The sequence below is a fragment of the Eulemur rufifrons genome, chromosome 28 (genome assembly GCF_041146395.1).
Source record: "Eulemur rufifrons isolate Redbay chromosome 28, OSU_ERuf_1, whole genome shotgun sequence".
Classification (NCBI taxonomy): domain Eukaryota; kingdom Metazoa; phylum Chordata; class Mammalia; order Primates; family Lemuridae; genus Eulemur; species Eulemur rufifrons.
This window is the reverse complement of record NC_091010.1, coordinates 23,457,885-23,485,346: the sequence shown is the minus strand read 5'-3', so window position 1 is coordinate 23,485,346 and position 27,462 is coordinate 23,457,885. Positions and strand designations below refer to the sequence as shown.

Sequence of the window (27,462 nt, the reverse complement as noted above, 5' to 3'; positions counted from 1 at the left end):
TGACTCAACTAGCATTACTAGTTGGTAGGGAACAAGCCTGGACATTATGGCTACTCAGGCTCACCATTATGGTCACTAAGTCTCAATTGCTGACCTCCATCCATTAAAAAATGGCGAGGCATGCCTGCAAGGAAGGCTGGGCAATACAGCCTAGCTGAATGTGAAAGAAGAGGGATATGGATATTAGTCTCTGCCACAGATTTTTATATCTACTATTCTAATATGAATGGAAAAAAACATTTTCTTTTTTAATAGGAAACAAAATGATGAGTGCCCAGAGCGCTAATGAGAAATAAGCCTTATAGCTAACACAGGGTAGTATCTATGCTGCCTCCTGTACATGTGGTTGTGAGAATTACATAAGATTATGGTCACGTTAGCACTATGGGACTATGTACTAATGTACTATTAGTTAGTACGATGTACTAACTAATGTACTAAACAGAAGTTTAGCAGTTTGGTAGTTCCTCAAAGTGTTAAACACTAAATTAGCAAATGACCCAGCTATTCCACACCTAAGTAACTACAAAGGAAAATGAAAATATGTCCACATAAAAATTTGTATGTGAATGTTCATAGCAACATTATTCGTAACAGCAAAAAAGTGGAAACAACTCAAATGTCCCTCAGCTGGCGATGGATGAGCAAAATGTGGTCTATCTATACAATAGCGTACAATCATCAGCCATAAAAAGAAATGAGGTACAGATTTTTTTCAATCTAAGTGTTTAAACTGATGCCACTGAATGCCACTGAATTATACACGTTAAAATGATTAATGGTCAATTTTATGTTATGTGACTTTTATCTCAACATTAAAAGGAATAAAGTACTGATATGTGCTACGACACAAAAATGAACCTCAAAAACAGTATGCTAAGTGAACAAAGCGAATCCCCAAAGACCACATATGATTCCAATTATACAAAATGTTCAGAATAGGCAAAAATATAGAAACAAAAAGTAGATGAGTGGTTGTCTTGGGCTGGGGGAGTTGGAAAGAAATGAGAATTGACGGTTAAGGAATACAGGGTTTCTTTTTAGGGTGATAAAAATGCTCTAAAATCGATTGTGGTGATGGCTGCACAACTCTGTGGATACACTAAAAACCACTGAATTGTACACTTTAAATGGATTAACTGTATGTTATGTGAATTATCTATTGATAAAGCTATTACCAAAAAAAGTAATGTTTCATTACCTGTCTAATAAACAGGTTACTGTTGTCATGTTAATCTCCTTCACATATCCCCGGGACAAAGCAAACAGTGGTCTCTCTTCTCCACTTAAAATAATTCTGTCACCTGCCATTAGATTTGTGACAGGTATGGTACCATTTTTACGTAGGAAATTATGTAAATACTGTCCATCACCAACTGTCTTTACATGTTTTGTTCTAATCAGGTTTCCAATGCAGTTGCCACTCTCCTCCCTATGAAGGACAAAGAGAGAAAACTTCCACTTACATCACATATGTTAGTATTGTATTTGTATTTTCACACAATTGTCCATCTGATCCCTAAAAACTAATGCTAACATTGAGTCCGCCATTTTCACATTTTCCGCAATCTACAGTCAAGTGTCCGAAATGCTAAATAAACATTCTCTCTATATATTTTTAACTAATCTCTCAACAACAGACTTACAGAAAAGTAGTAGGGAGCACTCTCCTACTTGTACCCACAGGCTGCCATCTCTGAACAAGGTGTTTTATTGGCACTTTGATCCTTGAACAATTCCCCACCTTCTGGGCTGATACACATAACATTACAAAAGACAAATCCTAATAATCTTCTCCTAAATGTGATGTGAAAAAAATAAGGCTGAGAGAGGTGGCTCACACCTATAATCCTGGCACTCTGGGAGGCCAAGGAGGGAAGATTACTTGAGCTCAGGACTTCAAGAGCAGCCTGAGCAAGAGCAAGACCCTGTCTCTACTGAAAACAGAAAAATTAGCCAGGCATCCTGGCAGGTGCTTACAGTCCCAGCTCCTCAGGAGGCTGAGGGAGGGGGAGCACATGAACCCAGGACTTTGAGGTTGCAATGTGCTATGATGACGTCTCTGTATGCAACAGAGCAAGACTGTCTCTCCCCGCCAAAAAAAAAAAAAAAATTCTGTAGTGTTAACAAATACACTTGACATATTTATTATACTTATGACGTCTATCTCTAATTATTCCTCTACTGTAATGTTTTCTTGTGTTAAGGTCTAACATTAAGGAAATAACAACCCAATTATTTCTAAAGTCACATTATCATTAATATTCATTCTAGAAAGAAAAAAAAATGGAACCAAAGCAACTAAATTTTATATTGAGAAAAATACTATGTGAACATATACAAAATTCTAACTTTACAAATAACATTTAAAAACGGGGGCTGGGCGTGGCGGCTCACTCCTGTAATCCTAGCACTCTGGGAGGCCGAGGCGGGAGGATTGCTTGAGCTCAAGAGGTCAAGATCCCAGCAAGAGTAAGACCCCGTCTCTACTAAAAATAGAAAAGAAATTAGCTAGACAACTAAAAATAGAAAAAAATTAGCCGGGCGTGGTGGTGCATGCCTGTAGTCCCAGCTACTAGACTAGTGAGGCTGAGGCAGGAGGATCACTTGAGCCCAGGAGTGAGGTTGCTGTGAGCTAGGGTGATGCCACAGCACTCAGCCCGGGCAACAGAGCGAGACTCTGCCTCAAAAAAAAAAAAACAAAAACAAAAACAAAAAAGAGTTCTACAAAGACAATGACACTGACCTTTAGAAAATTTGAATCTCTATCAAAAACTTACTGAAAATACAAACTTTTAAAATACTAATATTGGTGCACTAAGGGTCCCGGTCATGAGGAGGAGGAGGATGTGACCCTCAGAGGGGAAATGGCTGCCTAAAACAAGCCAGAAGATAATCATGAGAACAGCACAGTAGTCATGTAAAAATCCTTTTACTGAAAAAGCTGCTTGAACGTCTGCCGAAATGTTCAAGTTCACCAACAAAGAGGCACCACTGGAATACTAATCAGAGATCATGATGCAGCCATCGTTCCATCCTTTTGGATTTCTTTTTAATAATGTGTGACCCTTCACCTTTGATCCCCTGACTTGCATTACCTTGTAACCATTTCATTTTTTAATTTTGGTGTACAAGCTGTAACATTTCACCTCTCAAAGTGTTAACATGCTAATTTCCTTAGAGATACCCCTTTGAACGATAAATTTGCAACATGCTGTCTTCGTTTTCTGTATTAAAATTCATTTTTTTTAAATGCTAGCATTTAAAAAATTACATAAAACATCATTAATCTGCATTCTACCAATACGTAACAATTCATTCAAGTTTTATAATGTTATCACTGACTAATAAGTATTTACTAATCATTTTTAAAATAAGACTTCTTAAGGCATATTTAACTTACAGAAAATACATAACTAACAATGACTGTAGCACACAGCATTCATAGAAATGGTGCTCTACTTGGAAATAATTCATTGACAACCATCTGGAGTTGTCATGAATAAATGAAATCACAAATCTTTAAAATGCTACATAACCTGTATTAGTAGCATTCCAAATTCCATAACACTAGCTAATCCAAAATACTGAAACTTTACTGTATTAAATGGGCCACTTACATTTTTGAAGCAGGCATTAACCAGATATTTTGGTGATTTTTTCTGTTATCCTTTGATTGTGACTCCAGGGTTAACATTAGACACCAAAGTCTGAAATACTCTAAGTGTGTTAGCTTCAGATGCTGGGTTTCTTCTTTTATTTTGGGCAGCATGACAATTGGGACTGAACTGTCATCCGTGTGTTGTTCAACTGCTCTAAATATAAAGTTCCAAGTTAAATGTTTATAGACCATTTCACTGGCTGGCTATAAAATGAGGTATTTCTAAAATAAGTACACATATATAACCATTATAACATACAACTACAGCATCTATTTTTCCTTAAATGCCATTTCAATATTTTACAAGCCATATAGTTTTCTACAAAACAAAATGCGTAAGAAACTCCATACTGCCTTATTTTGCCTTCAGTGACTATCCCCTAAACAACTTAAGTTTGGTTTGGTATGTTCTAGCCTTCATTCCCATATGCTACAAGTTTTGGCTTTTTGTATAACAGTATTTCTCAAAAATCACAAAAATTAATACACTCAGCTATGTGACCTAAGGACAAAAACACAAAAACATGGAAAATCATTTAGATTTTGGTTAATACTAACTTAAAACATTTTAATGTAGAAGCAAACATGTTATTGAAGAGCATACAAAACAATGAAAATAAAACATAAGATTTCAAAGAAACATGCTACAAGCCAAGACATGGTTCACAGTCCTCTGCAATTAAGAGATCCTTTGAAAGAATACTTTAAAAGTACTTTATGTGGGCTAGGTGTGCTGGCTTATGCCAGTAATCCCAGAACTTTGGGAGACTGAAGTGGGAGGACCACTTGAGGCCAGTAGTTCAAGACCAGCCTGAGCAACATAACAAGACCCTGTCTATACAAAAAATAGAAAAATTAGCCAGGCATAATGGTGCATGCCTATAGTCCTAGCTACGCAGAAGGTTGAGGCAAGAGGATTACTTGAGCCTAGGAGTTTCAGGCTACAGTGAGCTATGATGATGCCACTGCACTCTAGCCTGGGTAATAGAATGAGATTCTGTTTCACCAAAAAAAAAAAAAAAGTACTTTATATGAATTTTCAGGCCAAACTAGAACTTTGGCTCAGATTTGACGTTGTTTCCTAGTCTGTATTTACATCTAACTACTTTTTGGGCCCTTCAGAATTTTCACTGGCCCATGAAGTATAAATATATACAGTTGTTCATATGACAACTGATAAAATTTCCATGTGTAGAAAAACAGCCACACATAAATAGGACAGGCCCATTCACTGGGTCATATCAAAGTGTCTACCTGGAAAAACCAATTTCCCTGTATCTAACTATAAAAGCCCTGAAATTAAAATAGCAACTAAGAGATGGAAGATGTCTTGAAGTATCATTTAAGAAAATCTGAATTCAAAATGCCCATACAGGTTGAGCATCCCTTATCTCAAATGCTTGGGACCAGAAATGTTTCAGATTTTGGTATATTTGCAGCATAGCGGTTGAGAATCCCTAATACAAAAATTTGAAATCTGAAATGCTGCAATGAGCACTTCTTTTGAGCATCATGTTGGTGCTCAAAAATTTGCACATTTTGGAGCATTTTGGATTTTCAGTTTTTAGACTTGGGATGCCCAACGTATCTTATATTAATATCTTTCTTAACAAGATTCCATAGTCTTAAAATTATTTCACTTTATAGAAACCAGATGCAGCAAGATTAAAATATCCACTTTTGGAAAAAGTTAGTTTTTTGTTTTTTTTGTTTTTTATTTCAGCTTATTATGGGGGTATAAGAGTTCAGGTTATATATATTGCCCATGCCCCCCCATCCCCTCGAGTCTTTTTTTGGTAAGAGATAGATCTCTTTCTGTCACCCAGGCTAGATTGCAGTGGCATGATCATAGCTCATTGTAACCTCAAAACCACGCCCAGATGATTTTTTTAAAAAATTTCTTATAGAAAACGGGTCTATGTTGCCCAGACTGGTCTCAAACTCCCGAGCCACTGCATCTGGCACTGGAAAAAAGTTTTAAAAGCATTCTATTATTTCCTAAGGAAATGAGCTTGCTAGAAAATATGAATCCAGACGCAGTGGCTCACACCTGTAATCTTAGCACTCGGGAAGGCTGAGGTGAGAGGATTGTTTGAGCTCAGGAGTTTGAGACCAGCCTGAGCAAAGAGAGAGAACTTATCTCTAACAAATAAAAAAATTTAAAAAAATAAACTGTGTTTTTTCTTCTGTTCCCTTCATTTTAGAAACACTACACAGAAAGGAAAATCTAAAAGAAAAATAACTAAAATGAAATAATCAATGCCAGACCAGATTTAACCAATGTTAAATCATATTGAGTTCATACTCAAATTGAAATAATGCTTTTGGTAGACAGTATTTACCTGCTATAAAGGGCACAGTTGCCCATTTGTGAACAATATTTACATGTTTTCTCTTCCTCAATTATTTGTGGCAAAGAAGCAAGCTGTGTCTTCTGTCCAGGAGCAGATTTGCTAATACGGTGAAACAAAAAGAATGCCATCTGGTTTCTCAGCTTTAATAATTCTATGGGGGGTAAAAATTGTGTACTTTTAAGAAATAAAATTTATCAAATATCTTTTTTTTTTACCTATGTAATATCATATATCTTTTTCATTATATAAATAAAACTTTCAAATTTAAGAAAATTTTAAAAAGTGGAGAACAACATTCATATTTCCCACTATATTAGAACAATTACTGTTAACATTTTGGTATATTTAAGTTTTTGTTCCCTTGGTAAGCTCTTTAAACTACATATCTAATAACTAGTAGTATTGCAAAGTTGGTGTTTTATTAGCTGAATGCTGAGGATAAATAGAGCTAACTAGAATAGCTCTAATATAAGACAGGAAGTTAAAAACAAACTTTTATATAATAAAATTTTCAAAGGTACTAACCTTTTAAAATGTTTTCAACTATAGAGCTTGACATTTTATGAGTATATTATAAAAATTCTTTTTAAAAAATACAACTGAAAATTACAACCTGTATTACACCCAGCAAGTGCAGTGGGCAGACTGCCAAATATAATATATATCAGCAAAAGCTGAAGTGGAGTGATGGGCAGGGAAGTACAATTGAGAGAAAACAGCTCAACCTCTTTTGTCTAGATGGTTGGCAGGCACAGGGTACATCTGACCAGTCTTGAGGTAGAGAAGCCAGCCAGCCTCTGGATCAGCTCTTCTCTCTTGGCTTAGCAGAGTGTACAGAACAACCTGCACAAACAGCAAACATTTTCTCAAACAAAACTGTAACTTTCTATATTTCCCTACATTGTCTTGCAGTGAACACACACTATAATTTTAAAATCAAAAGATCAATGCCATTTCCATTTTGAAAACATGAACCATATTGGTAAAGTAACATAACAAATTTGATGTCAAACATTTAATTTCCACAAAACAAACACAGTTCATGCTTTTCAGTTTTACTTAAGATAATGAGGCAAAATAGAGAATTTTTCAGAAACAGTATATGTTTAGATTTCCAAATTAAAAAGGGAAATTAATCAATCTATGTTTTACATTTTGAAGTTAACAGTCTTTAGACACCATTTTCCCTATTAAATGAACACTAAAATGCTTAAATGTCATAGTTACTGTGGCAAATAAGACTAACTCTACAGTTTGTCTTTTGAGAGCATAAGATGTCATTAATTGCCTTATGTTTAATGGTGTTCTTCAGAGAAACCATCTAAAACAAGTTAAAAATAGTCCCTTTAGCACATTAAAAGGCTTTAGTGGCAAAAGCATGTCATTTAGTTGGAGTCATACACAACCTACAGATGAGCTAATTGGTTTTCCAGATCTCCAAGATTCAAATATTAATAATTTAAGAAGGCCCAGTCCCTAAATCATAAAATTCTAAAATAACAAGTCTAACAATTATCATTAGAACCTGTTTTCTAAACTATATTTAAAATATAATGATTAATTTATAGAAGACACAAAATATTATTTGCTGCAAAAATATTATATCTATAAATTCATCATTAAGTGTCCATAGCTGGTTTACAAAAATCAAAGTTTTGCTCTTTTGTTCCTATCAAAAATAATGGTGTTTGTGCAATCAGCAAATGCAACAGAAACGAAAAAGAAATCTCAATATGCAAACGTTGCAAAGAAAATAAATATCACATGCTTCAATGTTCAAAGACATATATAGAAATATTTATAGTAACCTCAAATGTCTACAAAGTAAAACATGGAAACATTTAGTCCTTAGGAAATAATCATGTCAGAGTTTGATATTTTAGCTTGATCTCCTAAATTCAACTATATACATAAGATCTTACGAATGGCTACTGCTTTAATTTCTGAGTCCATGAAACATGTTTTTGAGAGGTCTTCTTACAAGCACTCTACTTGTGGTCCCTAAATAGCATAGCTACCAAATAAAACTTTTTAAAATTAAAGTGAACTTATAAATGACAGGATGAGCCTTGGGGCTATGGACAAAGAAGTAATCCAAAACTAATAGTTCTTCCAGGTTACATTTTCCCTCCATGGCAACTGAGACAGAAGGAAAAGGTATATGGGACTCTTCTTTTGGAACTTAATAAAAGAGGAAAATACCTTGAATGAGTTGAATTCTATAATATTATTAACTCAACTATATCACAGATTAAATAGGTTTTTATAAACTGGTTTGGAGATCCCAGTTCCATATAATATTTTTCCTTTAGAAAATGTATTCCAAATGCCAAATTACTAAATTACAAATGAACTTTTGAAACAAATCCATTTATCAAATAAAGGTCTTCCTTTGACTGACTGACTGACTGACTAATATATTGTCTCACTCTGTAGCCCAGGCTGGAGTACAGTGATGCAATCATGCTCACTGCAACCTGGAATTCCCGAGCTCAAGAGATCCTCCTGCCTCAGCCTTTTGAGTAGCAGGGAATATAGGCATATGCCATGACGCCCAGCTAATTTCTTTTTTTTTTTTTTTTTTAACATACAGGGTATTGCTATGTTGCCCGGGCTGGTCTCAAACTCCTGAGCTCAACTGATCCTCCCGCCTCAGCCTCCCAAAATGCTAGCATTACAGGTGTGAGCCACCACACCCAGCTTCTAAAGTTAGTTTATAATATAAGCTTTTTTAAAAAACGCTTTCTTAAACCTTTTTTTAATTACCAAAGTAAAATAGTCAAATCTTTTAAGAGGAGAACTTTACTTCTTTCTTTATCCTCGACATTTATATAACTCAATAATGAACTACCATAATTAATTTTTCAATGCTGTCTTGTTTCTTGCACAATAAATTTGCAATATAAACTCTAACATTTTTGTTCGAGCCTTACTCTAGCAAATTTTCTCATTTTTTTCAATACAAGAATTACTGTTTTATTCTTAAAATAGTTTCTACTACTTAAAATAGTCTCTACTAAAAAACAGAAAAATTAGCCAGGCCTTGTGGCACGTGCCTGTAATCCCAGCTACTCAGGAGGCTGAGGCAGGAGGTTTGCTTGAGCCCAGGAGTTTGAGGTTGCTGTGAGCTAGGCTGACGCCACAGCACTCTACTCAGGGCAACAGAGAGAGACTATATCTCAAAAATAAATAAATAAATAAATAAAAAACAAGTCCTTGAATCTAGACCACTTTAGATGCTGAAATGCTTTTATATTTCTCTCCTGCCTCACATTCTAAAGTGAGTTGATTAAAATTTATGATTTCAAAAAAATCAAGTAAAAAATTTTTAGTCTTGTATACAAAACACATTTCTTCAAATCTTGACTTCAAAAACAGCCTTTTTTCTATCTTGGCATGATCTTCCTTCCTCAAGAAGGCTTTAATCTACGCAAGTCTTTAGTTTGTAATTTCAGCCATTTCTGTATTACCAAAGTGAAAGTTCAAGTTCTTTTATGATAATAGGGGAAACCTATGTTTTGCTCCCCTTCCAACATCTATGTAAAGCTCATAAATAGGTGAAACAACAACGTTATCTTAATTTTCATTCCTAAACTGAAAAGCTTTCATGAAAAGCTTTAATGTTTGATACACAATTAAGAATCGCGGCCGGGCGCGGTGGCTCACGCCTGTAATCCTAGCACTCTGGGAGGCCGAGGTGGGCGGATCGTTTGAGCTCAGGAGTTCGAGACCAGCCTGAGCAAGAGCGAGACCCCATCTCTACTAAAAATAGAAAGAAATTATATGGACAGCTAAAAATATATATAGAAAAAATTAGCCGGGCATGGTGGTGCATGCCTGTAGTCCCAGCTACTCGGGAGGCTGAGACAGGAGGATCGCTTGAGCTCAGGAGTTTGAGGTTGCTGTGAGCTAGGCTGACACCACGGCACTCACTCTAGCCTGGGCAACAGAGTGAGACTCTGTCTCAAAAAAAAAAAAAAAAGAATCGCAAGAAAGATTTAATAGAGAAAGTCTCTTTAATCTCTGATGATACAGTTCAGTACTTTGAATCTGAACCTTATTTTATATAAAATCTGCTCAAAAAACATGCAAAATTGCAAGGGCAAAGGAAATTTAAGTTATATTACAAGTGCTACATTATTTGTTATTTATTACCATAATATTTATGTCATAAAAATATAATAATATCACTATCTTTTAGTTTTATTGTTGAAGATTTAAAAATTGGTGGTGGCTCATGCCTATAATCCCAGCACTTTGGGAAGCCAAGGTGAAAGGACCACTTGAGGCCAGGAGTGACCCGGGCAATGTAGCAAGATCCCATCTCTACAAAAAATAAAAATAAAAAATTTTTAAATAAATTAAAAAATAAAAGTTTCTATGAGAACATACCATAGATTACCAATGTGGAGATGGGCAGAGGGGATGGAAATAATTAGAAAACAAAATACCACTTTGTGTTAATTACTTTGGTTTAAGTCACTATACTAAATATGAATTCAAAATAACTTTGTAAGGACAACACAAAATTTTTATGCTTATCACAGAGAAACATGAATTTAAAAGATGATAAGTCCAGGTGCAGAGCCCTGGGCAACAGTGTGAGACCCTGTCTCTTAAAAAAAAAAAAAATGATGAAAAACTTGAATTTAACATTAATGCAAGACACAGTTAGTTCTATATTTCATCTTAGCTAAAAATCAATACAATCACATAAAGGTTGGAAATAAAAGAATGAGTTTATACTGATGTTTCCTATAGAATGGCCTAAGTAAATGTTACACATAAAAACAGCTCCATGGTAAATTAGGTTTAGGAAACACTACATTAAATATAGCTAACACAGGCCGGGCGCAGTGGCTCACGCCTGTAATCCTAGCACTCTGGGAGGCCGAGGCGGGCGGATCGTTTGAGCTCAGGAGTTCGAGACCAGCCTGAGCAAGAGCGAGACCCCCCCACCCCCGTCTCTACTAAAAATAGAAAGAAATTACATGGACAGCTAAAAATATATATAGAAAAATTAGCCGAGCATGGTGGCACATGCCTGTAGTCCCAGCTACTTGGGAGGCTGAGGCAGGAGGATCGCTTGAGCCTAGGAGTTTGTGGTTGCTTTGAGCTAGGCTGATGCCATGGCACTCACTCTAGCCTGAGCAACAGAGTGAGACTCTGTCTCAAAAAAAAAAAAAAATATATATATATATATGTGTGTATATATATGTATATATATCGCTAACACAAATCATTTTACTTTAAATTTTTCAGAACCTTTAATAAAGTACATTGTAAAATTTCCAATTAGGCTGGGCTCAGTGGCTCAAACCAGTTATCCTAGCACTTTGGAAGGCCAAGGTAGGAGGATCACTAGAGGCCAGGAGTTCAAGACCAGCCTAAGCAACACCTCATCTCTAAAAAATTTTTTTAAAAATTAGCCAGTCATAGTGGCATGCATCTGTAGTCCCAGCTACTTGGGAGGCTGAAGCAGTAGGATAGCTTGAGCCCAGGAGTCCAAGGTTACAGTGAGCTTTGATAATACTACTGCAATCTAGCTCGGGCAACAGAATGAGACACTGAGGAAAAAAAGAAATCTCCAAATCCACTTGGATACCACAACTCACATGACCAAGAATTATTTTTCGTTCCCAGCCATCACCTGGGAACTTGTTACAAATGCAGATTCTCAGGCCCTACTTCAGACCTACTCAATCAGAGGTAAGGTCTAGCAATGTATTTAACAAACCCTTTGGTTAGGAGCATCTGTTTAGACTGGTTGTTTGGCAGCCTAAATTTAGCAACACTGCCTTACAAATTCAACTGTTATATTACTTTGCTAGAGAAAAATTCCTACTTTAATATGTATATATTAATATTTATAAAATACATTGAATACCATGGAAGTACACCAAATTGAAAAGTACTACATGAACTGAAATTAAAATGACCTGAATGGAACCAAAATATTTAAAGCAGACTACATTTCAAATACATTATTCAATTTTCTTATTAAGATTTATACCTGACTACGGTGTTCAATAGAATTTGATTCTTTGCCAGTTTTAAGTTCCAATGGCATTATCTTATATTTTGTTTTACATCCTCGATGTATTTTCACACCAACCGTAACATCTATTTTGCCTTTCAATCCAAACCTAGGGGACCAAATGCTTTCTTCAATATCCACTGAGTTTACTACTTCGATGTTACACGTTGAGTTATTCTTATCACCATTACTTGGCCTAAGGGGGGAAAAAAACAATTAGAACAGCTTATTTCACATATGCTAGCTCTGACTTGCTATTACACACAGAGAATGTAGAGATGGGAAAGAGTCTACACACTTTTATGGCAATGATTCTCAAAGTGTGGTTCCCGGACCAGTAGCACCAGCATCACCTGGGAATTAGTTATAAACACAGATCCTCAGGCCCCACTCCAGACCTACTCGAATCGAAACTCTAGTGATAAGACCTAGCAATCTATTTAACCTTTCCATGACTCTGATGCACACTTGAGTTTAAGAACCACTGTTCTATAGACTCTGATTCATGTAATCTAATCTTTCTTAATGTTTATTGTCTGTCCCTTTCAGTTCATTCCTACTACAATCTTTTTTTTTTTTTTTCCTTTTTTTTTTATTTATTTATTTATTTTTTTTTGAGACAGAGTCTCACTCTGTTGCCCAGGCTAGAGTGAGTGCCGTGGCGTCAGCCTAGCTCACAGCAACCTCAAACTCCTGAGTTCAAGGGATCCTCCTGTCTCAGCCTCCCGAGTAGCTGGGACTACAGGCATGCGCCACCATGCCCGGCTAATTTTTTTTCTATATATATTTTTAGCTGTCCATATAATTTCTTCCTATTTTTAGTAGAGATGGGGTCTCGCTCTTGCTCAGGCTGGTCTCGAACTCCTGAGCTCAAACAATCCGCCCACCTCGGCCTCCCAGAGTGCTAGGATTACAGGCGTGAGCCACCGCGCCCGGCCCTACTACAATCTTAACTCAGGCCCTTACTTCCTCAGGCCTAGATGACTGCAACAGTCTGGCTACATAAATTGCTAAAGCTACAATTCCAATCTGAGGATTTTCATATACAATTATTACACAAATTAATATGTAAATGGTTGCATGTGGTTGCACCCTAGGTAACAAGGAATATGCTCCTTCATGTAACACCATATTAAATCAGGTAAGAATGAGCTGTCTCCACAATCTAGGAAGCGTGGGGCTTTATTGATCTAATACTTCATCTACATACCCCCATGTGACAGTCTTTAGAGGAGCTAATGGCTACTCCCACACATCTCAATTACTTTCTTAATCATTAAATGAAACTATCTCTGCCACTATCGATATTTAAAATAAGTACTCAACATTTTTTATATTATAAAAGAAGTTCCAACTTTTAGTATCTTAACTGTTAAATAAGCCATGAGGACAGAAAGGATAAAAAAGGGAATATATAAATGTGAAAGGAATTAGAAGGGATGGAAATAACTTTTAAAACCTCTTATATCTCTCATCTAAGATTCACTCATTTTCACAGCACTTACAGGTATTCTGCAGAATGGATTAGAAGAAAATTCAGGTAAGAGCTACCTCTTATTTATTAATCCTATTTGCCGGCAAAATATTTTAAGCTTTGAGATTCAAAGCCATATAAAATACTAAATCTAATGGAAATTTTACATGAAAGGATAAATTTTCTAGTAATAAAACGTTATAGCAAAATCAATATTTTAACAAGTACAGTAATTCTAGCTGTAAGAATATATAATTTAGTTGATTTTGGTTTACTAGTTTCATGTTATTGAGGTCAGCAGCTATTTTTTAACAAATGAGAATATTTTCTGAGGATAAAAATGCTGTTTTCAATAATTTTTCTTTAAAACACTGTTTCAAGATGCTTCAAATATAATCTCCAAGAATATATATACTTCTATATTCATATACAATATATGTTCTATATATATATACTTCAAAGGAAGACTCTTTGAAGAAGACAATAGTGGAATTCAGAGATGACATAATTTATCTGAAATTTCTTAAGTTTATTTATTTATTTATTTATTTTCTGAAACAGGGTCTCTGTTGCCCAGGCTAGAGTACAGTGACATCATCATAGCTCACTGCAACCTCCAACTCCTGGGTTCAAGCGAGCCTACAGCCTCAGCCTCCCAAGTAGCTAGGACTACAGAAGCACCCCACCATGCCCAGCTAATTTTTCTATTTTTTGTAGAGACAGGGTCTTGCTCTTACTCAGGCTGGTCTCAAACTCCTGGCCTCAAGTGATCCTCCCACCTCGGCCTCCTAAAGTACTAGAATTACGGGTATGAGCCACCATGCCCAGCCCGAGAATTTTTAAATATTCTGTTTTCTCTTACCAAATGTTATCTGGACATGGCATGTATCCAAATATGCTTTCATTAAATAAAGCAAAATTTATTATTTATAAAATGTCACATGGATACCTAATAGAAGAAAGGTAATAAAACTTTTAAAGTTGCTACTAAAATTCAGTCCCCTAGAAGAAGAGCAATGTGATTTAGATCTAAACCTGTGGAGCAAATGACAGTACGGTCACCCCTCAGCATCTGTGGGGAGACTGATCCCAGGACCCTGTACAGATACCAAAAGCCTCAACCCTGGGAAACCTGATATCTGAAAAGTTGGCCCTAACAGCATATTTCTCAGAATGTGTCCCCATAAAGCTACACATGACTACGCTGTATATAAATTTTGTATAAAATTTTTTTAATTTGTATTTGATTTTAAAGATTCCTTTCAAGTCAAAAATGACTCTGAATCCCACACTCTCTCTTTGGCTTCTATGATACACTTCTTCCAGGGTCCCAAATCCCTTGCTGCTCTTTCTTAAACCTCCTTCAATGGATTCTGTTCTCTCTTTCTGTCCTTTATATGCTGGTAGCAAATTTATGACCACTACAAAAATAAAGAATATAAGAAATATGGCAGAACACGGTGGCTCACGCCTATACTCCCAGCACTCTGGGAGGCTGAGGTGGGAGGATCACTTGAGGCCAGGAGTTTCAGACCAGCCTGGCAACAGAGCAAGACCCCATCTCTACAAAAAATTTAAAAATTAGCCAGTGTGGTGGCAGGCACCTGTAGTCCTACCTATTCGGGAGGCTGTGCCAGGAAGACCACTTGAGCCCAGGAGTTCAAGGCTGCAGTGAACTATAATCGCGCCACCACACTCCACCCTGGGCAACAAAGTGAGAACCTATCTCTAAAAAATAAATAAAATAAACATATTTTTAAAAAGAATATGAGAAATAAATTCAATTCTAAAAGCAACACAAGCCCTTTTTTCAAAAACCACTACATATATCTAAAATATGTATCAAAGTCCCATTAGACTGTGCTGATGGTTGGGCAACTCTATGATTATACCAAAAGTCACTGAATTATAAATAACAATAACAAAATAAGGCCAGGTACAGTGGCTCACACCTGTAATTCTAGCACTCTAGCAGGCCGAGGTGGGAGTATTGTTTGAGCTCAGGAGTTCGAGACCAGTCTGAGCAAGAGCAAGACCCCATCTCTACTAAAAATAGAAAGAAATTAGCTGGACAACTAAAAATATATATAGAAAAAATTAGCCGGGCATGGTGGCGCATGCCTGTAATCCCAGCTACTGGGAGGCTGAGGCAGAAGGATTGCTTGAGCCTGGGAGTTTCAGGTTGCTGTGAGCTAGGCTGACACCATGGCACTCTAGCCCGGGCAACAGAGTAAGACTCTGTCTCAAAAAAAAAAAAAAAAAAGAAAAGTAATAGCTCAACCTTTAAAAAGTTTTAATGCGACATACAAAATAGAGTCCTGGCCTAAAAATATGAACATTATATAAACAAAATGTGTTTCTTACAAAGAGAGCTGCATCTGAGGGAAGTCAGTTAAAGTATTCTTATGCATGAAATCTCCAGCCCATTTAGAAAATGAAGGAAGATATTCCTCTACTTCTTGTCTGATTTCATCTTGATTCAGATTTAAGCGGTACCTGCCAAAATAAGAGATATTAAATATGAAAATATGAGAAAAGTAAATGAAGGACAGAAACATTCAAATAAGCAACCTAAGTGTCCACAGGCCAGTAAATGGATAAACAAAGTGTGGCATACCCACACAATATTATTCAGCCATAAAAGGGAATTCTGGCATATGCCACAACATGGATGAACCTTGAGGACATCATACTTAGGGAAATAAGCCAGTCACAAAAGGACAAATACTGTATGACTGCACTCATATGAGGTACCTACAGTAGTCAAAATCATAGAAACAGAAATGGGTGTTACTACGGGCCAGGGGAGGGAAAAATAGGGATTTCTATTTTAATGAGTATAGAGTTTTAATTTGGGAAGATGAAAGAGTTCCGGAAATGGATGGGGTGATGGTTATACAACAGTGTAGATGTGTAATACTTAATGCCACTGAACTGTACCCTTAAAAATGGTTAAGATGGTAACTTTTATGTTATACGTGTTTTACCAAACTAAAAAAACCATCTAAACCACAGTGACATGACATTGAATTTCAGATTATTTGCTCCATTTCATACCATGTCAGGTCTAATTAGAGGGGTCCAGTTATGCTTTTGGGATAAAAAAGAAACTGTAGGAGATGTTGCTCCTGAACCAAGCAATGGAAAGTAGAAATGTAAAAAAGGAAACACATCATACAGCTAGAGAGGTAATCTCAGCCTTATAACATCAAAGGACTGTCTAGAGGAACATTAACTTCTTGCATCAGAAATCAGCAGATATGTTCTCGTTAACAAAAAAAAAAAAAGAAATCAGCAGAAACAAAAAATTTATAACAATACTAAGACATTATTTGTCAGGCCGGGCGCGGTGGCTCACGCCTGTAATCCTAGCACTCTGGGAGGCCGAGGTGGGCGGATCGTTTGAGCTCAGGAGTTCGAGACCAGCCTGAGCAAGAGCGAGACCCCATCTCTACTAAAAATAGAAAGAAATTATATGGACAGCTAAAAATATATATAGAAAAAATTAGCCGGGCATAGTGGCGCATGCCTATAGTCCCAGCTACTCGGGAGGCTGAGACAGGAGGATCCCTTGAGCTCAGGAGTTTGAGGTTGCTGTGAGCTAGGCTGACGCCACGGCACTCACTCTAGCCTGGGCAACAGAGTGAGACTCTGTCTCAAAAAAAAAAAAAAAAAAAAAAAAAAAAAAAAAAGACATTATTTGTCTTTTTAGTTTCATTCTCTCAAGCATCACAGGGGAGTTTTCTGAAGCTACATGACAAAAAATATAGTAAGATATTGAATGCAGAAGCAGACATGAGAAAATAGCAATCTTGTGTTAAGGCAGACATTTTAAAAATTTGCAAAAATGTAAAACAATTGCCATTCACCTTGTTACATTTTTTTCTGAAAATAAATATTTTTCATTAAAATGTTATTTATGTTAAAAATGGATGGATCCTTATTTTTAGTAAACAGTTTTCATTTTAAATGAGTTAATAAACATTTTAATTATTTCAGTTTTTATTTCTTTTTTTTTTTTTTTTTTTGAGACAGAGTCTCACTCTGTTGCCCAGGCTAGAGTGAGTGCCGTGGCGTCAGCCTAGCTCACAGCAACCTCAAACTCCTGAGCTCAAGCGATCCTCCTGTCTCAGCCTCCCGAGTAGCTGGGACTACAGGCATGCACCACCATGCCCGGCTAATTTTTTCTATATATATTTTTAGCTGTCCATATAATTTCTTTCTATTTTTAGTAGAGATGGGGTCTCGCTCTTGCTCAGGCTGGTCTTGAACTCCTGAGCTCAAACGATCCGCCCACCTCGGCCTCCCAGAGTGCTAGGATTACAGGCGTGAGCCACCGCGCCCGGCCTCAGTTTTTATTTCTAATATGGTAATTATCTATAGATATAAGCCACATAAACAAAGGCTCTTTATAGTCCTTAATAATTTTTTAGTATAAAGGTGTCCTGAGACCAGAAAATTTTGAGAACTACTGTAGACTTACCCTCACAGGATGGCTCTTCCAGTTCCTTCTTTATATTTAAGCTTCCCAGTCTTAATAACTGTGCTACAGTGTTAAAGAGTATATTAATTTGTGTGTCAGATCACACCTAACTCCATACTAACCAGACATATGACTTTGGGCAATTCACTGCTAATTCAGCCCATTTTCTCCTCTGTAAGGTGGAGATAATATTAATAACTACCTCACAGAGTTAGTGTGAGGATTAAATGAAACAACATATGTAAAGTACTTAGCTTATGCTAAGAACTCATTAAGATATGAAGATGATGATAAGAAAGAACACTATATAGTGCTGACTATAGGCCAGGCACCATTCTAGATGCTTCACATGAACAAATGCCTTCAACCCTCCTTATTACTCTGTGACAGAGGTACCATTATTGTCACCTCCATTTTATAGCTGAGGAAAGTTAGGTTACTTCCAAAGGACACACAGTTCTAGCTCTGGAACCTAAGTTCTCAATCCCTATACTCCCTCCTATACTGTTGTAACAATCTACCTGCCATTATTCTCTCCCTGCAGGCATGAATTCATTTGAGTATTGACAAAGCCTCCAACAAACTGCAAACTTCTTTCAAAAGATACAATTTATAATTTTTCTCACATGCTGAAGGTAGCAAAATAGCACATTCATTGAATATGAGACTTCAGGATAGTACATATTTACCATATAATAACTGTGCAATATTTCTAATACCAAATTTAGTAAGCTCCTACTTTCCTAGGTTTCTACTACCTCCAGCTTACCAAGACTAAGAGAGCAGAGCTGTGTCAGCCCTCTGAGAGAGCCAGTCCAGCAGAGAAGACAAAATCAGCAACCCTAGAGCTCTGGCAAAATTGCCTTGAGCACAACACCAACCTCACGTTGGAAGACAAGCTGAAATTCCTTAAGCCAGGAAGCAACTGGTAATACCAAAGTATCCCAAAAGATTCAGAGAAACACATATTCAGACTACCCCAGGTGAATGTTATCCTTGCAAAAGGCTGTTTGAAATCACATAGCTTCCAGCTGATTAAAGATGATACAGGTTGAGAACGTGGGGCAATAAGAACTCATATTGTCAACAGAAATGTAAACTGGGACAATGTCTATAAAGAACAATTTGGCAATATGTATCAAAATTTCAAATGCACCCAGACTGGATCTTGTACTAAAGCAAAAAAATTCTATAAAGGACATTATTGGCCAGGCATGATGGGTCATGCTTATAATCCCAATGCTTGGGAGGCCGAGGTCGGAGGATCGCTTGAGGCCAGGAGTTTGACCAAACTGAGCAACACAGTGAGTCTCCATCTCTACAAAAATTTTAAAAATTAGCTGTGCATGCTGGCATGCACCTTTAGCCCGAGCTACTTGGGAGGCTGAGGTAGGAGGATTGCTTGATCCCAGGTGTTCAAGGCTGCAGTATGTTATGATCACACCACTGCACTCCTGCCTGGGCGACAGAGTAAGACCCTGTCTCTTAAAAAAAAAAGAAAGAAAGAAAGTAAGAAAAAAAAATCAGAGCATTATTGGACAACTGACAAAACTGAAACTTGAAAAGCAGTAGTTCAGATAAAAGTATTGTGTTAATGTTATATGTGGTTACATAAGAGAAAATCTTACTCTTGGGAATTGCATACTTAAGTAGTTAGGTAAAAGATCATGATGTATATGATTTATTCTCTTGTGGTTTAGAAAAAAACCTACAGTGGCGGAGGAGGAGAGAGAACACTAATGAAAAGGCTGATCAGATCTGGATAAAGAGTATATGGATGCTCTTTGTACCACTCTTGTAACTTTTCTCTATAAAATTATTTCCAAATAAAAATGTTTTATAAAATGTTTAAATGCATATACTGTCTAAGCTAGCGGTTCCACCTCTAGGTATTGAACCCAGAGATATGCTCGAACTGCTACAAGATGAAGGATGTACAAAGGTAATTATTATAGCATTTTTTAAAAAGGAAAGACTTAAATGTCATGGGAGTACTTAAATTATGGTACAGCCATACAGTGAAACACTATGCCACTATTAATTAAAAATGAGACTGCTCAATAAGTACAACTATGGAATAATCTCCAAGATTTAATGTTTAAGAGCACAATAATACGTATAGTATACACAGTATCACACATGAATCCTTGACGTCTCCATGGATGAAAATACAAGAAACTGGAAAAAGTGGCTGCCTCTAGGGTAAGTAACTGACTAGGGGCACGGGGTAGAAGGGACTTACTTTTTACTATATACCCTCTTGTACTGTTACCATAACATATGGTACATATAAATTTATAAGCTATTTAGAAATAATAACTTTTTTAAAAATCTGTGCAATTGGGTAATCTTTTTCCTAAATTACTTTCTCCAACCATACAGGAACCTTCCTTCATTGTTATCAACTGTTTAGGTAACTTTTTCTGGTTTCTTAGTAAAACCAGTGTTTTACTTGTTACAGACCAGGACTCCCAAGGAATCTAAAAGTTTCCAAAGCAGTCCATACTGGTTAAACCCTTCTGCATTTAAAGTCTCCCTTGTCAATTTTAGTCAAGTCTCAGCAAATGATATGTAACAGCCTAGACTTTCCCGAGATTATTAAGGTATTTAAAGTAGGATTTTCAAGCCCGGTCTTTTATCCATATAATGAGCATGAACAGATCTTTCTCTGTACCAAGGGAGAAAGAGTCTATGAGAGAGGACAGAAAAGAACTCCAGAACTGTTGTTTTAGGATTTGGGAATTTTGAAAAAGCATTCTCTGAAATAGGACTGGCATTACTTGGGATGGGAAAAATTAAGAGGGAGTTAACATTTTCATAATTATGAAACACATCATGTTTTCCCTCAATGACTTAGGATATCATGATATATACCAATGACATAATTCAGTGACACCCAGTGACTGCTAAGAATGAATCCCCCCAAAAATTCAAGAACCTTTACAGTTCTTGAATTTTTAAATAGCTTCCTCTCTCCTATCCTGCAAAGAAGACATCAGCACTTACATGACCATGAAGGTGCCTCTCTATAGCAGCCGCCTTATTCCCTGCTGCATCTTGGAAACCAGATAACTAGGACTGTTAGAAATTAGTGAAAAATAGTAACAGATGTTGAGGGCATGAGAGATACTCCATTATGTAAAGTGCATAAGGGCTAATATATGGATTTCATAAAATTAAGTTTCTCTGCTCAGAAACCGTGTTTTCTTTCATCTTTTTTTCAAGCTGGGTTCTGCACTAAACAGGTTGGACCTGGACCTCAACATCTGTGGTGGTTTAAAATATGTCCACAAAGAATGGGAGAGTAAATGTTGGGTCAAAAGATACAAAATTTCAATTAGGTAGGAGGAATAAGTTCAAGAGATCTCTTCTACAACATGGTGACTATAGTCAAAAACAATGTTATTATATTTTGAAAATTGCTAAGAGTAGGTTTTAATTAAGTGTTCTCACCACAAAAAATAAGTATATGAGGTAACACATGTTAATTAGCTTAACTGAGCCATTCCAGTATATACATATTTCAAAACATCATGTTGTACATGATAAATATATACAATTTTTATTCATCAATTTTAAAAATTAAGTAAATTTTAAAAAATTAAATATGCCAACAAATTCTTTGATACTCCCTTCAAAAGATGGCACCTAAGTCCTCTACCATTGAGGAAGACCTGGACTTAGTAACTTGCACCAAATGAATAAAAAAAAAAACCAACAATGTACAAATTCAGAGACAAGGTTATAAAAGGCACTGCAGCTTCTTGCTTGGTCTCCTTCCTAGACCACTGAATCAGGAAGCTGCTACTATGTCATGAGCACATATCAGGCCACCCTACGTAGAAGTGAGCCATCCTGCCAAAAGCTATGTGAGTAGGCCACCTTGGAGGTGGAGCCTCCCTCCCACCCAAGTCAAATCTTCAGATGACTGCAGCCTCACGTGAAAGAACCACATGGCAGAACCACAAAGCTAAGCCACTTCCAAATTCCTGACCCAAAGAAACAGAGAAAACAGATGTTTGTCATTTTAAGACACTAATGTTTGATATAGTTTGGTTCATGACAATAATCAATACACAACAGATAACATATTACTATATGCTAATTAGTGTGACAAAATAGCCAAAACTTTGAAATGCAAAGTAGCAAATAAGAAACTCAATTAATAAAGTCCAAACAGGCCGGGCGCGGTGGCTCACGCCTATAATCCTAGTACTCTGGGAGGCTGAGGCAGAAAGATCACTCAAGGTCAGGAGTTTCAGACCAGCCTGAGCAAGAGCAAAACCCCGTCTCTACTGAAAATAGAAAGAAATTATATGGATGACTAAAAATATATATATAAAAATTAGCTGGGCACGGTGGTGCATGCATGTAGTCCCAGCTACTCAGGAGGTTGAGGCAGTAGGATCGCTTGAGCCCAGGAGTTTGAGGTTGCTGTGAGCTAGGCTGATGCCACGGCACTTTAGCCCGGGCAACAGAGCGAGACTCTGTCTCAAAAATACATAAATAAAAAAAGTCCAAACTATTAAATCTCTTCATATTCTGAATGATATGTGGTGTGGCCATAGCAAATGACAACTTCTCTGTGCTTTGGTTGCTTCTTTTATAACAAATTGATGTCAGATTATATAAGATATCTAAAAGCACTTAACACAGTGCCTGGCATATGATAGGCCTCAAAAATGTCTATAGAACAAATTGTACATCATTAGTAAATCAGCTGTGTGAAATTTTACAAAACATTTTCCCTGTATAAACAGTGTTAACCACAAAACTATATTCTGGGAAATGGAAGTTTACATCAACTAGTCTGGAAAGCAAAATCACCGCTAATAAAAACATTTCTGCCCCACTGTTTCATTTGACTAGCCAAAAAAAAAAACAAAAGAAAAATTCTGTGAAAAATAGATGGACTTCATGCGAGTCAAGAACATAGACAGTAGAACATGCCAATCTCTCCGTAGGAAGTCACATGTAAAATATCAATTAGCCATTTGTGGGTTTACATATATTATTCTCCACTGGCACAAAAAATATGCAAAAGTAGGTATTATCACCTTTTTCAGAATCTGTATGGATCTTTTTCAGTCATAAAACTGGCAAAGTTAGATTCTGAAACTACTTCCATTTGTTTTCCAAACCCATACAATTTCCACCATATCACAGTTTCTAGAATAATGTAAAGAAGTTTTTTACACATTCTCTGAGAGCAGTTAAAAAATATGTTGTGCTTATATACAGTTTATATTTTTACTCAAAGAGTTCCTGTTGTGCAATTTCAGAAACTTCAGAGTTGTAACAGGGTACTGTAACCTTGAAATCTGCATTCTAGATTCCACTAGCTTATACTGAATAGGCTCATATCTAAATACCTTATAGATCCTAGGAAAGAAGTTATATAATAAAATCATACCTGCAGTAATTCTCATAACTACTTACATTTCCTTCAAATGCTTTATTTCTTGAATAGTTTGAAAAGCAAGCTCTTGTAGCTTTTCTGGGGCAAAGCTATTACTTATTGCTTTTTGAAATACCTCATGAAGAACTGTACCAATTAGCATTTGACGAGTGGCTGGATCAGAGCCCTACGAAAACGAAAACAAATCATACAAATATTTTATTTCACAATACATTTACAGAAGCAAATCATACAAACATTTTATTTCACAACATATTACCAGACATGATTGTACATTTACTACTAATGTATTAAACCATCATAGCCAAAATGCACTGGTAAGAAAATGTTTTTTGTAAGGCCGGGCTCGGTGGCTCATGCCTGTAATCCTACACTCTGGGAGGCCAAGGTTGGAGGATAGCTTGAGCTCAGGAGTTCGAGGACAGCCTGAGCAAGGGTGAGATCTTGTGTCTTTTAAAATAGAAAGAAATTAGCTGGACAACTAAAAATATATAGAAAAATTAGCCGGGCATGGTGGCACATGCCTGTAGTCCCAGCTACTCGGGAGGCTGAGGCAGAAGGATCACTTGAGCCCAGGAGTTTGAGGTTGCTGTGAGCTAGGCTGACACCACGGCACTCTAGCCTGGGCAAAAGAGTAAGATTCTGTCTCAAAACATAAAAAAATAAAAAAACATCCTAAGAGGAGTGGAAAAACATTCAACAAATAAATGGCATTGAAACACAAAAGGTGGGTGGAAGGCAGAAGTAATATAGAGACATAGATTAGGAACTAACTTAAGAGACCTATGGACCAAATGAAATACTAGGGTCTTGTTTGGATATTGATTCAAACAAACCAACTAAATATTTTTGATAAAAAACATTTAAGATAAACTTAGCATTAGATTTAAAGAATTACTGTTCATTTTACTGGGCATAATAAAGACATTATATTTAAGTTTTTTAAAAAATTCTCAGTTGTCATTTACACACAAAGTAATACAATGTTTGGGAATGTTGGTTATTAATGTTGCATACAGGGGGATTTATTATAATCATCTCTTTGTATATGTTTTTTAAATATTCCAAAATAATGTTTTTAAAAGAAACTTGTACATTTACTGTTTAATGAGAACCATTTGAAGCCAATTTTGGAAATGCCTAGATGTACAGAATAAGTTTTACTTAAATTAATTTTCTTATCATTAAACCTACTTATTTATATTATTAAGTGTTAAACAAGATTCAAAGGACTCAGGCACCTCGCCTTGAGTCCCAGCACTGTCACTTACTAGCTACATGGCTGTGGGCAAGTCACTTAACCTCTCTCAGCCCATTTTCCTCATCTGTAAAATGCAGCCAATTAATACCAGCTATCTTGCAGAATTGCTGGATTAAATGAAACAAAAAATGTAAAAATGCTCTATAAACTCTAAGACCTGTAGAAACATCAGTAGTTAATATTACTCACCTTGAATGTTTCACTAAGGACAGCTCTTCTCATACAACGAATACTACTGGCTATGCTTGTGCCAGAAATCAGCATGTCTGGATAGAGAATCAAATATCCAAAATGTTTATCTATTATCCAAGTACCAGCTGTGCAGTTTCCCTCCAAATGAATGATATCCCCTGGCTCTACTGGTACAGAACACCTGAAAATATAGCAAAGTTAAGGTATAAATATTAATACATAGTTTAGGTTCCTACATTTAAATGTATTGGAAAAGCTTCAAAAAGTAAAAAAATGAGCATTTTATCTGAAGAAGAAATAGTTATTTCTGAATTCTGGGTCTTTTTTTTTTAAAAGAGACAGGGTCTCCGTCTGTTGTCCAGGCTAGAGTAAAGTGACCCAATCATAGCTCACTACCACTTCAAACTCCTAGGCTCAAGGGATCCTCCCACCTAAGCCTCCTGAGTAGCTAGGACTACAGACGCATGCCACCACACCTGGCTAACTTTTTAATTTTTTTGTAGAGACAGAGCCTCACCACGTTGCTCAAGGTTGGTCTCAAACTCCTGGCCTCAAACAATCTACCCGCTTCAGCCTCCCAGAGGTGCTAAATAAGACATGAGCCACTGTGCCTGGCATACCATGGGTTTTAAGCTGCAATCTTAAAACAGAATATACTGGGAAATAGGAAGTTGTCATTAATAAGCCCCTTTGTACTTGACTTTCAAATGACAATAAAAATCAACTTTTGGAATAAGAGACTTGAGATGCTGGGGTAATAGATACAATTTGCATGTAGAATTAAGCCAGGTTCAAAATACTCCCTTCTTAACAATTATAGTAACATCCACACAAGATATTTGATGGGATTTAAGATGGTACCCTTAAGACTCTGCCAAACCAGAGCTAAAAGTCATACAAAAATTACCAGTCATTCCTAAGGATGCACCGATCTTTATATTCTAGTGACTGGTGAGCAGTGATGATTAGGTGCTTTTCATGGTTTCCCTCTTCGTTCTGCACAATATCGACTGCTAACACCAGGTACCGGTTATCCATTCCTCTGGTCAGAACTGTTTTAGGAAAAGAAGATACGACTTTCTTCTGAAATCTAAAACATACATACATACAAAACTATTTTAGCACAACCATGAAATAACAAGCCACGAATCTTTTATCAAAAACCAACCTTCTAGTTTCCTAGGTTTGTTTCTTCTGGAAAGCTTATTACAATGGCTGTTAGCTAAAATAGGTAAAATTAAGACAGTAAAGACATAGTAGAATTCCCATTATAAAAACATCCCAGAAGTAATGCCATTTAAATCATGCTCCCAATATAGGATTTCCATATTAATCTCTGTGAGGAGTTCTGTGGGACATCTATAACCGAGGATTAAAAATAAATTGGAAAATATTAAACAACAAACTTCTATCACTGGTGCAAGCCTTCTCAAAGTACAAGTAACAGGAGATGTTTTGGACATTATCCTTTTAGCAAATAAGAGACTTAAGTTATGGAAAAGTGCAGTTTAGCTGGTTCACTGTAAGTCCTATCATAAGCTACAGAATTGTACTTGAAATCATCTGGTCCGACCAATATTTAATGCAGGAAACCTTTCTACAAAATCTCATTAGGGATCAACTAGCCTCTGCTTTGTAGAGAAAGCAAGCTCAATACTTGTCACAGTAGCTCATTCCTTTATAGAGTAACTCGGAAGTTTCTTATTCATATTTATAATGGACAAGTCAATTTCACAATACTTTAATACAGTGCTCCAAGCCGCCTAAACTTATGCAAAATAATCTCTCCTCCGAAAAACAGCCCTTCTTTTATTAAGTACTTCTTGTGTGAGGGATCAAAGAGTCCAAAGTCACTATGTCTGCAGTTATTACACCAAATGGCTTTCACATTACCCAATAAATTATCTTCAGTCACCCGACTGTAGATCCTATTATTTTGTAAACATTTCATTCAAGTACCTCACCTAGCCTCAGGCCACGAATTTCCCAAGGAAGGCTGTGTGATGCCTATGGATCTCTCAAAAGGTATTGCTGATCAAAACCTCAAAGGCAAAAGTCCCTCAGCACTAAGTAGCATTATTGCTATTATATTAATTTCACATTATGGCTGGTTAAGTTTCTCCGACCATTTACCCCGAGCTGAGGGTGCAGAGTTCTCCCTGGAATAAGTTCCTCCAACTAAACATCGAGAAAAGCATCAGGCAGTTGCAGTTTCTTTTTATGAAGATATTTCAGTGGCCCAAACTCCCCCAAATTGGGAAAGAGGTGACACCAAGGGAAACAATGAACTGCTGGGCGACAGCGTCTTCAGGCTCTCGCCGACTGCGGCCCCAAAGAAAACCCCGGGAAGCGGACCCCAGCTCCGGAGGCTCGTCGGAGCCGGGGCAGCTGAGCCGGGTCTCTGGCCCCCCAGCCCCGGTCATCGCGCAGGCGTGGGTGCGGCCTCTCCCGCTCCTTTCTTTTAAATCTCCCGCTTTACTCCCACACCCTCCCCCAGCTCCGCTCACAGCTCTGCCGGCAGCGCAGCCTCCTCCCCGAAACTCTTCTCCATCAGCAGCTCCAGTTCGCCCAGCTGCTCCAT

At 36.9% G+C, this 27,462-nt stretch overlaps 1 protein-coding gene across 1 annotated transcript in view; it reads right to left on the bottom strand.

The window, feature by feature from the left end:
* DNA2 (DNA replication helicase/nuclease 2) overlaps positions 1–27,462 on the bottom strand; it is a 40,784-nt gene extending 13,322 nt beyond the window's left edge. Inside the window, exons 1-10 of the mRNA XM_069460168.1 lie at positions 27,389–27,462; positions 25,789–25,971; positions 24,879–25,062; positions 23,449–23,594; positions 15,891–16,022; positions 12,029–12,248; positions 6,741–6,858; positions 6,004–6,166; positions 3,621–3,815; positions 1,202–1,432 (exon numbers count right to left, since the gene is read on the bottom strand). Coding sequence (XP_069316269.1) covers positions 1,202–1,432; positions 3,621–3,815; positions 6,004–6,166; positions 6,741–6,858; positions 12,029–12,248; positions 15,891–16,022; positions 23,449–23,594; positions 24,879–25,062; positions 25,789–25,971; positions 27,389–27,462 — 1,646 coding nt within the window. The remainder of the gene's footprint in view (positions 1–1,201; positions 1,433–3,620; positions 3,816–6,003; positions 6,167–6,740; positions 6,859–12,028; positions 12,249–15,890; positions 16,023–23,448; positions 23,595–24,878; positions 25,063–25,788; positions 25,972–27,388) is intronic.